Source organism: Neolamprologus multifasciatus, chromosome 6 (genome assembly GCF_963576455.1).
Source record: "Neolamprologus multifasciatus chromosome 6, fNeoMul1.2, whole genome shotgun sequence".
Taxonomy (NCBI): domain Eukaryota; kingdom Metazoa; phylum Chordata; class Actinopteri; order Cichliformes; family Cichlidae; genus Neolamprologus; species Neolamprologus multifasciatus.
In genome coordinates this window covers 36,650,233-36,661,650 of record NC_140444.1, presented here as the reverse complement: position 1 = coordinate 36,661,650, position 11,418 = coordinate 36,650,233, and the positions used below count along the sequence as shown (strand labels likewise).

At 37.8% G+C, this 11,418-nt stretch overlaps 1 protein-coding gene across 2 annotated transcripts; it reads right to left on the bottom strand.

Moving 5' to 3' along the window:
- Nucleotides 1-1,491: 1,491 nt before the first annotated feature.
- Nucleotides 1,492-11,032, bottom strand: LOC146517594 (equilibrative nucleoside transporter 2-like). 2 transcript variants are annotated; one of them, XM_085164045.1, is made up of 13 exons: nucleotides 10,571-11,032; nucleotides 9,088-9,161; nucleotides 8,898-8,979; nucleotides 8,341-8,477; nucleotides 7,487-7,626; nucleotides 7,044-7,178; nucleotides 6,806-6,903; nucleotides 6,599-6,668; nucleotides 6,373-6,464; nucleotides 5,905-6,010; nucleotides 5,641-5,726; nucleotides 4,827-5,023; nucleotides 1,492-1,949 (listed from the first exon to the last, which is right to left on the bottom strand). In XM_085164045.1, exons 2-13 carry the CDS (start codon nucleotides 9,117-9,119, stop codon nucleotides 1,838-1,840), a joined length of 1,287 nt encoding a protein of 428 aa, XP_085020171.1. In that variant the 5' UTR covers nucleotides 9,120-9,161; nucleotides 10,571-11,032; the 3' UTR covers nucleotides 1,492-1,837. The 2 variants fall into 2 exon arrangements, with proteins under 2 accessions (XP_085020171.1, XP_085020170.1); XM_085164044.1 differs by having other exon boundaries at nucleotides 9,088-9,139.
- Nucleotides 11,033-11,418: the final 386 nt, after the last annotated feature.

Genomic DNA, 11,418 nt, shown 5'->3' with positions numbered 1-11,418 from the left:
TTACTGTGTGCATGCTGTGCACCACATGAAAGCATCTGTTGGTAGCTACAGTTTCTTCTGATTACACTAAACAGATACTGATCAGTGATTTGCTGTAATAACAGAAACAAAGCTGGCAGGGATATTCACATGTGAAGAATGTGATACTGTGCATATGTTAGTGTGAGAATACCTGTATGAACTGAAGGAATGACAACCAGAACAGCACAAAGCAACAGCAGGAAAAGCTACAACCTAAATAAAATGTGGGTTTGTGAGATTTTCAAATCAGTACGTGCTGTTTTGACTGACATATTTTATGCAAACTGTTTTGGAAAATGACAAAAAGGCTACAGTGACGTTTAAAACTACAGATAATGAATGCAGCAACATTTCAGACATCTTCAAAGAAACAAAATGACTATAAAGAGATGAAAAATGCGTACAAGTTATTAAAACGCAGAGAGAAAATCGGTACAAAGAGAAACAAAATAATACACAGTCTATAAGGTAATTTGGTAAAGTGAATGCTATCAAGTGGAGTTTCCTTCAGCACATATCAGTGTTTGTTGTTGCAGTATTCAAGAACCTCAGCATCCACCAGGTCTCTAGAAATCCATCTAGTGTTAGGGTTCAGTTAACACAGTAAATGGGCCTTTCTACTACAAGGCTCATTCCCCAGTCACACACACTTTCATACAGTGCTTTCATCTATGCATAAGCACTTTTCCCCCACACACACACTCAACCCTGATGGATGCATGAGGGGCAGAGAAGGTTATGTATCTTGCATACACATGGACTGTAGGAGCTGGCGATTGATTGGTTGTGGCTCTAGAATTTGAGAGTTAACATCATCATCCATCTTGTTCCACTTCAGAGTAGTCAGGGTATTCACAGGGAGAACATCCAAACTTCAGAGGGTGGAGTTTTCTGTGAAGCAACAGTGCTAACCACCTCACAACCGTGGTTCCCTACGCCAGTACGTTTTTTATAGAATTTCCCTATTTAAGAAATTCCACCCATCCATCCATTCAGACAGGTTGGATCACATAAGTTGGATGAGGCCTGTAATCAGAGTAATTGACAGAGTAATGCCCCAACTATGACTAATCCCACTAAGGCAGGATGGGATGTACTGAACTGCCAGGTCAGGTGCAAATATACAAAAACTGGACTCACTGATATTTTGACATTTTGATACAAAGGCAAATATATCAATTTGTAAAAACTGTGACATAAAGCAAGAATGGGATGCTATTTTGAACAAGCCTTTATTAAAAGTTTGAATTTACATTAAAAAAAACATTTATTGCAACGTATAAAAATGACAAAAACAGGAATAAGCAGTGAAAAAGTTTATAGTTAATTTAATTTAAGTATTTTTTTAAACTGTCTTCAGGTAAAAAACATTAATATTTTTAAAAAACACTCAAAAACTGAGAGATAAATACAGTCGTGTAAAGCAAAGATATAAAAGGTCCTATTAATTTATATTTTTTAAAAAACAACAAGAGAGAAATTATTTATTTTAGCTGCATTGATCATTGTCTCTCAAATGAATTGTCCTTTCCAATGAAGTATTCAACGTGACACGAATCACGTAAAATAACGCTAGCACCTACCTGAGACTGAAATACTTACTCTGTCTTACAAAGAGTAAAACATTCATTTAGAAATCCTGCATGACTTACTTTAAAAATGCCAGTGCAACAAATGGACAGCTCAGTACTTTATATAGAGTTGTCGTTATGTCTCATATCAGATATAACATATAACTAAGAACAGGATAAGCTTCAAGTGCTTTTTCATAACAATATGTCATCAAATGTCAGATATACAGTTTTCCTACCACCTTCTAAACCAGTTTTCCTAGTAGGAATGAGAGCGATGCTCCCACAGCCAAACCCAGGACCAAGAAGAAGGTCATCAAAGAGCCAGCTGTCTCGCAATCCTTACACCGCACCAACCTGAAGGAGACGAAAACACACAGTTACAACACTATCCAGTACAGTGAACACAACACAGAGAAGTCGATTCATCTTTTTCATTTATTCTTCAACAAATACACATGAAAGTTTTTCACAAACCATCAGTACAAGTGAAGTGCTTGCGTCTTCATGTTGCCTGTATTACTTTGGTTTACTTCCTGTTTTATTTTGAAGGTTTCTGTTTCCCCTCTGTTGCCTTTCTCTTCCCTCTCTTGTTAATGCCTGATCAAGTTCAGTGTTAGTCTCCCCTTTTCCCTGTGTTTAGTCTGTTTTTGTTGTATTCATTGTCGAAAGTTTTTTGTCATTTGTGATGTGTTTTCTCTCAATTATCGCAGCAGTTTGTTATTTTTTAGTTATTAGTTAAAGTACCTTTTTTACTTCCTATAAATGTATCCTAGTTTGCTTTTTGTTCTGCAGTAGGGCTGGTGGAGGGTTTCAGGGACCCCTGACCAATGTTCCCTCTAATTTTTCATGTGTTTGAATCTTTTGAATCCTGAGCGGTCCCTTGGACCACTGTGAGCAACAGCAGACGTGTGCACTGTGGTCACGCCAGCATCGAAAGTTACATGGTTTATTAAAATAATCAAATTACAGCATTTACATTTATGTTAGACTACTTTTAATTAACTGCTTTAGCCCACTTACAATGAAAATTTAAAAACATCTTGTTCATGACCTGTGTAGTATGTTAACACAATTGGAAGTAAAAATAACTTGAACTCCAATTTTCAAAACACAACTTTCTTTCTTTTCTTTTTTCTTTTTTATAAAGCTCTGACTTGTATGATGAGTCTGAGTCTGTGGTCTGGGAGAGAGTCCTGTAACTCTGTCTGCAAAATACAGTATATAATGACCAATGTTGGGCAATTAATTATATAGTTACTTCTTCAAAAAAGTAACTGAGTTATGCAAACAACAAAGTTTTTTGTAGCTGTTTATCTAAAAATGCAGCCAAGGTGTTTTTTAAATAAACATTTCAAACTATTTACAGAACAATCAGCTGTTCTGCATCAAATCTGATGTCACACAAATTATTTGTTCCACTCCAAAAATAATTTCTGTCCACTGTGAGATAAAGGAGAACAACAGCCTGATACCTGCAGGCCTGACAACAGCAGATGTATCACTGCTGTAACACCTGTAACATTCAGCAGTCGCCTCATTGTTCTGACACACACAACAAAACTATTATTGACTACACTACACACTAACTACACAAGATTTACGCTAAATGTCTCAATACACCGCCGTCACGCCTAAAACTTCCCCCTTCCTAAACAACTAAATGCCATGTTGCCATATCATTTTTTGATTGGTTGACATGGTACATTTTTCGACCAATAGGAAAGGGTGGGTTTTTTTTGTTTTTGTTTTTGCTCACAGGCTTTCGGGCGTTTTCCTTATAAAACACTGTTTTTACCGTTTCTTCCCGCAGTAAATATAAACAACGATAGTATTCAGGAAGAAAATCAAACATTGCAGATATTTTTATCATAACTCTGGTTTTACTTGGCCGATCAACACAATTTAAAAACTGGTATAAAGTCCACACTTTTTCTGTCTGTCCTCCTCACATCTCCAATGGTTGTACACGTTGTCATTAACGTGGCTTCACTCCACATCAGCCACGCCGCTTTGCTCGCTAAAACACCGGTGTCAGCACATAAGGACGCTGTCATAGCCTGTCATCGACGTTGATTAAGCTGCGTATATACGAATGTGAATCGCATTATTGGGATAAGGTGGCATCGTTCTAATCCCATACTCTGTCAGTGCGCCGCAGGGCAGCTGTGGCTACAATGTAGCTTGACATCACCAGTGTGTGAATGTGTGTGTGAATGGGTGGATGACTGAATGTAGTGTAAAGTGCTTTGGTGGTACTTAGGGACTAAGTAAAGCGCTATACAAATACAGGCCATTTACCATTTACCATACTGGAGCAGCCAGTCACTGACTAACACTGCAAAACAGAATCGTTAAAGTTTTAATTTTAATTTCAATTCAGGTTAGATTTTTTTCTTTTTTTGTGCACAACGCAGATTTTCTGTGCGCAGAGACCGTGTCAGCAGTGCGCAGCTTAGAGGGAACCAAAAGATTTTTCAGTTGCACCATCCAGCCACTAGGTGCCACAAGACATTCTTCTTCTTCTTGGGTTTTGTTCAGCCAGAAAATTGTGCTGAATGTCTTTGTTTTGTTCCACTGAAGTTTGTAACTTGAATGACGTGTTTCACAAGAAGCACAGGAATGGTGTGCATGTGTCAGTGGGTGTAGTGTTCTCAGTCAGTGGTAACATACATATAAGGTGCCATATAAAATAGGCGGTCTGCACCTTTGGCAGATTTCTTTCTTTATTTCGGCTGAAATAAATCCTATGTTACATTTTATGTGTAGCTCATGTGCCCAACATGTGGGGACTCAGAGCTGCGACTGGCTTCTTGTGTCTGTGAAAGTGAAGCAAGGATTCAGTTTTCATTTGCTTTCAGGTCCAAACGGTTAATTTAATTTAAATATTAAATTAATTAATTAAATATTCAATATCAAATAAAACTCCAATGGAAATTTTCTCATTCTTATTTTTTATTTTAGATTTCTGTTTTATAGAGAGATTTTCTTCTCACTCTCACACAGTAAAAGTCCCTCACTATGCACCTGTGGCACTTTGACCTGCTGCTGTAACACAATCATGTTCCTCGTATCAGTAAAGTATCGATTTATCTTGTGCTTCAAGCTCCGTCACATCTGTCTCATTGTAATCAAGTTTTCACGTGTTAGCACACAAACTAAGTCACATCATTTAAGAGCAGTTTATATCCTATAGAGGGATTTTTTTTAAATCAGGGTCTGTTGAGGACTCACTGTGGAGCGTAGGCCATGCAGAGGCTTGCCAGGTATCCATTCGAGAAGGCGAACAGAGCCATGATGACGACAAAGGCGCTGTCGTGGCGGAAGACGGCGGTGAGTTTAGAGTCCTGGACATTACATAACATGACCAGAGGGATGAAGACCAGGCGAGAAAACACGACGGCGGGAAACCAACGACTCTCCTTCGACGGCTGCACAAAAACATACAGAAATCAGTCACTGAAGTAACCTGTAACATCGCAACTTCAAAGTCAGATTACGTGTAACATAATGACTCAATGAGTGCTGTGTGGATTTCAGCTCTCAGTCCTCTGCAGTCAGTAGACACGCCTGCATTTCCAAATCACATGATTTAAGATGATCTAGCAGCAAGATGCAGCCTCACTGAGTCTCAGTTTCAACTTGTCTGGACTTTAAACTATAAAGTTTGTGGATTTTATCTGTTATTGTTTCACATCACAATAACAAAATGACCATACTTATATTGTCTATAATGTGGACACATGTAACTGTAAATAACTAGAAGCTTTTAGATATTTTATGATGTAATAACGATGCTATCAAACTATTTAAATAATATATTTAGACTATGGAGACTGTAAAAATTCCAATACTAAAACAACATTTTTTTTATTGTTTTCATAATCAAAATGGTATTTATTGAAATCCTTCAGTAAAGGCCGTTTTCCACAGGAATCCTTTGAAGTGGAAAAAAACGCCTCCAGTCCTCACGAAACAATATTCAGTTGGTTTGTTGATTTCTATCTTAGAAACAAAAATGTCTGAAGAAGGCAGGCTGCAGACTTACCCACTGGACGATATATGGGGTTGTGCGACCGGCCAAGTCCATGACATTGAAAACAATGAAACAGCAGACACAGGTGAACACGTTGCCTGTTAGGAAGAGAAAGCAGAGGGTGGACTATAAGGAAGAATTCATTGGTGAGCGAGAAACTTTCTCTTTAACTTGGTTAGACCATTACACAAACTTGTGCTGAACACATAACCTGCTCTGGAGTCATATCAACCAGATGCTTCTGTAGTCTGCAGTAATGCTGTGATGATGTCTTACCCCATTCAGCATTGTCGTAGACAGTCCTTACTCGCACTGTGATGACAGGAAACACCGACAGGGTAACAGCAAAGACACACGTCACGCACAGAGCCATCAGCCAGATCTGAGAAACACAGGAAGGTGTTAGTCAGTGATTCCAGTAAGGAGGCATTTGGGAAAGCGCGTGAAGATAAGCTCCAGGAATACACGAGGAACATTTTTCATCTGAGGTTAGCAAAAGTTTATCAGCTCTTTGATAGAAGACTTTGTACTCAGAGCCAGTTTCCACTGTTACATTAGACTGCGCCATCATAACAATTTTGGGTTGTTAGATTTGGAGCCACGGACCAGTATGTCTCTATGTAGGCAAAAGTCTAAACAGTTTAAAACATGTTATTGTGATCAACAGCGGAGGTTTGAGGGGTTTAGTCAATGCTAGCAGAAGAACAAAAAATGAAGAACAAAAAAACCAAAGCTAACGTTCACCTTCTTAAAGACAGCCAGGACTGAGGAAGGTTCCTGATTCTCCTCTTGCTTGCTGAGCTTCCCGTTTGCCTCCAGGTCCTTTTTATTTTTTTCTTTGAAAGGAAAAATCAAAAGAATCAGTTGTAAGCCTCATTAACACTGAACGTAGCTCGGCTAACATATCAGCTATCTAACACAACGCTGAAAAAAATCATATTTTTATTCATTATACTTAATAAGAACCAACCTGTGCTCTCAAGGAAGACCTCCTCCACTTTATCAGGCTGATGTCTGTTCAGATAGAAATCAGCAAACTTCTGCAGAGGAGTCAACATTTTCAGAAGACTGTAATGTGGCTTATCTTCCACTGACATGATTCAATTAATTTTTTTAGTTAATATATGACACAGATTTTTCAGTTCAGTTCAAAACAGTCATGTTCATGTCTCCATACCAGGCGTGGCAGCAGCAGGTAGCATACCAGAGTCCCCAGAGTAGCCACACAGGGTGTTATGAAGTATCCCAGTGCAGCCGAGCTTTGATCTGATTTACCTGCAGGCAAACAGCTTCACTTACACCTCCAAACTCCAATGATTTTACATTTTTGACAGTGTGATACTGGTATATTTAGATAACTAACGATGAAATAAAAAAATAAATACATTTTGCCTGTGAGGAGGATCAATGCTTACCTAAAATAGAGAAGAGCATGGCTAAGGCGGCAAAGATCCCAGCGAGGCCCTGACCACTCATGAACAGAGTGCTGTAACGAGAGGGAAAGAGGCCCACCATACCGAAGAGACTGCCCTGCAGCACTGCTCCGCACACTGCACTCACACAAGTTACATGATTAGTTAGACTATAATTAGAATTATAGTCAATATATATACATATACATTTATATATAAACATATATATATATATATATATATATATATATATATATATATATATATATATATATATATATATATATATATATATATATAATTAGACTATAATTCTTGTCATATTTTTGTTAAAGACAATACGCCTGAAAAGTATTTACAATTTAATGTTTGAACTACGTTGTGATTTGTGTTAGTGACTGCACTAAAATGTTAGTGCAGTCATGTGATCGTTTGAGTGAACCTACTGTTAATGAACCAGATGGTTGCCATAGTAATGGCAAAGAAGTTGTCCGGCTCCATGGGGACCTTGACCAAAGCAGCAGTGAGAGAGAAAAGGAGGAAGATGCCGACCAGGCTGAAGGGCACACGAACACGCTCCCTCACACTGCACAGAGACATCATATTAGAATTAGACATCATATTAGAATTAGAGTTAATCATATGATTAACTCTAATTCAAAAACTCAATGAATGTAAATTCTTTGGTGTTACTATCCCACCCATCTGCAACAGCGCACCTAGAACGCTAACATCATGGAGTGAGGGTCAAGGGTCAAGTCTGGAAGAATTTGCAGCAGCATCTATTCTATGTTTGTAATAGTCCACGGTGAAAAAGTTCAAAGAAAAATCTGAAAAGCTGATGACCAAAATGCTTTCCCTCTTGCCCTCACTGTGTCTTGGATTTCACTGTAGTTATAGTCGTGTAATACTTGCTGGGAAGCATTTATTAAAATGAACATGTTACGTTGCCATTGCATGAGAAACTAGGGTCACTCATAACATTTCAGTAAATTTATGTTTCTGGATCTATTTATTTGTTATCTTTATCCTTTTACAAAGTTAGGAAAGTAGATTGCATCTTTGTATTATGGTTATGATGTTGTCTTACATATAAAGCCTCTTCTTCATAGTAATAACTACAGCTTATTTATTTCACTTTGGTATCAGAGGATACCTGAAGCCAAAGTGTCGGCAGTGGAACTGCGGAAAATGGAATTTTGGCGTCCTAGAGATTTAAAAACTTTAAAGGTCTTCTTCTTGTGACTCAAACTTAATCTAGAAGAGCCATTCAAGCAGTTTTAGTGCTCTTAACACTCACCGCTGATACAGGAAAGAGTTGAGAAGGGTAAACAGCAGCTGTGGCAGTTGGGAAAGCAAAGCCATCCAGCTGTCATAGCTGTAGTCTTTGGAAGAAGTTCCTGATGTGCCCGTTGAGTTGAGACGTTCATTGAAATACTTAAAGAGGAAGATAAAAAAAAAAGCAATTTACTATAAAAGGACATACTGTACATGCTATGAGATTCAAGTAACAGCATAAACACAGAAAGAACAAGAATGATTTGAATCCCTGTGCAAAATTGCAGACATGTTTTTGTTTGTTTTTTAACTTATTTTCTTCATTTATCTTCTCAGTAGTGTATCATGAAAATCATAAATAAGAATAAAATACAAGCAGTTTTTAATTAAAATCCTCATTATTTCATTATTTTAATAATAAAATCATTTAATTAAAATGTATACATTGAAACAAACTGACCTGCCTACATACACGATTCATTTTCAAATTTAACAGTGCTAACATGTGATACATGATGGTCTCAATTCAGAATAATGAATCTGCTGCTAAAAATGTGGAAAATGACATGAACATGAAACCTTAGATGCTGTGATGAAAAAATTCCAGGGCAGCAGAGTTCCTAGGCCGAGCACAAAGATAATCAGGGCCACAGCCTGTCCGCTGTGAAAACAAAATACACGTGAGAAGAAGTGCCAACCAGTGGAAAAGAATCCTCCAGTGTAAAGGAGGATTCTTTTAGATGTGTGTATCTGTAGAAATCAGACTCACCGGTCAACAGGTGCACTCTTTTGATTCGACATCCTGAGAGTTTGTCACGTCTCTGCGGATGTCAATAGAAGACCCTTAATAATGATTAAAATGATGTGTTTCCATCACATGTACTGACTGTACATGTAAAAATACTAGTATAACTAAAATGTGAGAACAGTCAGGTGTCACAATAAGTTGCCCCACAAATTATTTGTGACTGTAAAAATTTGTTTGTCTGCCACAAGACAGAGGAGAACACCACAGGGATAAAAGTGATCGCCTGCCAAAAACTGATTTCCCGTATTTGACAAAAACGGATTGCTCATATTTAAAATGCTATAAATAAGTTGTTGTTCTATAATATGTAAAACATATGTCAAAATTAACCCTCGTGAATGACATCAAGTAATCACGGGCCACAAAAAACATCCCTGTAACAAGAAGCCAATCAGTTTAAGTGGACAAAAAGGACCGGATTGGTTATAACTCTCTGTTTACAGTACTCTCTGTTTATAGTAACCATTGTCCTTAATGTAAATATGTAAGAAAAAATTGTGTATGTTTCTGTTCCGTGTCCTGTGTACTGTTTGTTTGTATATTTGTCTTTTTGGCTGCTGTTACAACCAAATTTCCCCCTTGTGGGACAATTAAAGGATTATTCTATTCTATAATGTAAGTACAATAACCCTGTTGTAAACTTTGTTCACCGAAGTCTATTTACCAACATACGTATATTACACATAAAAAAACACACGGAAACATTGGAAATCAGTTTTTGGCAGGAGAACACTTTTTGGCACAACACCTGTCCGCGCTATAGAGGCTGAACCATGTGTTAATGATGGAGGGTGGGGGATAACGCTATGCAATATGTTCAGTTTTAGAATTTATATTTCGTGTTAACTGTAGTTAAAGGTGTTAATGCTATCTTATTTTAATAAACAACACTGTCATATGCAAAACTAGGGTGGCATGTGCCATTTTAGGGTGGCACATGCCACCCCATGCCGCAGGGTTTGTCCTCTACCATGCGAGACTGGCTGTGAGTCATCGACTTGCGTCATTAATATGGATTAACGTCACATTTCCACATGTTGTCTTATCACATTATTCTACTTTATTTCTTAATCTACTGAAAGGAACATAAAACATGTTCAACGGATTAAAGCATATTGCTGTTTTTTTAATATCGGTAACAACTGCCTGCCTAAAGAAACTTTAGAGGATGGATCATTAAAGTGATATTAACTTTGAATAAATATATGTGTCTCGTTATTCTAGCGACGGAAGCTGCGTTTGAGTTTAATTAACCCAAACTTTAATTGTTTTGATGAATTTAACCCAGCAAGTTAAACGACGAGTAACCGATACATTAAGCAGTAACAAGTACACGTGTTCCGATTCTTTATGCGATATAAACCAAACCGACAATCAACATCCAAAAGCCAAACGCTGTGTTGAAGCAAGCCAATAAAAACAAAGCACTCGAGTCGGAGCTGACCTGCGAGTCGAAAAACGTCTTCCTCTGGGTATCCCTGGATGAATGAATGAAAACGCGGTCAAGATGCTTGTGCCGCCAAAAGCGTTAGAACAAGGAAATGCGGAAACGTGATGCGTCGGAACTGACTATTGTCGCATTATGACTGGAAACTTCGAATTAGTTCGAGTGCTTCCCCCGCTTCCAACCCACTCAAGGATTGTGCTAATTACTCTAAGGATTGTAACATACAGTCCTATTAAGCAAATTAAGTTCTTCTTCTTTTAACTAGAACTTGGCAGAGATGATGAGCCCCTTAGATTGGTGAGAAACCAGAAAAGAAAAATATGGAATGACATTTATGTTACAACAAATGCACGAGCAAATAATAATAATAAAAATAATAATAATCTGAGCAAATAAGTTCATTTCACTGGCGGAATTAAATTCCTCGCGCGTAAATTCAATAACAAGCGCGCGTATGAAGTTATGTGGAGGCGGAGCCCAAAGTAGGACGGGGTCCTTATATGATTGCTGGACACTTTAGGTTACTTGGTTAATCTGAGTTACTCTTATGCAGCTATGAAGTGCTGTTTTAAACCGTACTTGTTTACAGTTTGAAAAATAAAGTTTGCGAAATTAATTATTAACAGTTATTGCTTGCTGTACAGCAGTGGAAATACGCATAACTGTCACTGGATTACTTTAATGTTGAAGAACCAGAGGATTCTATGGCAGGTTTTAAAGCATCTGCAGTGCTGTCCCATTAACCTGCTGTACAGTGTTGCACAGCTTCTATGATTAAAAAAAACTCATAACGAGGACCAGGAAAGGAAGAGTGGATCAGAATCTGGCAATTATACATTTGGCCA

Bases quoted from the DNA above. Each gene is read 5' to 3' on its own strand.
- LOC146517594 (XM_085164045.1), bottom strand. From the start codon at position 9,119: ATGTCGAATCAAAAGAGTGCACCTGTTGACCG. The intron at 7,627-8,340 runs GTGAGTGTTAAG...GTCTCTGTGCAG, and splicing joins AACTCTTTCCTGTATCAGCG to TGTGAGGGAGCGTGTTCGTG. The intron at 6,669-6,805 runs GTATGGAGACAT...ACTCCTCTGCAG, and splicing joins ACCTGCTGCTGCCACGCCTG to AAGTTTGCTGATTTCTATCT.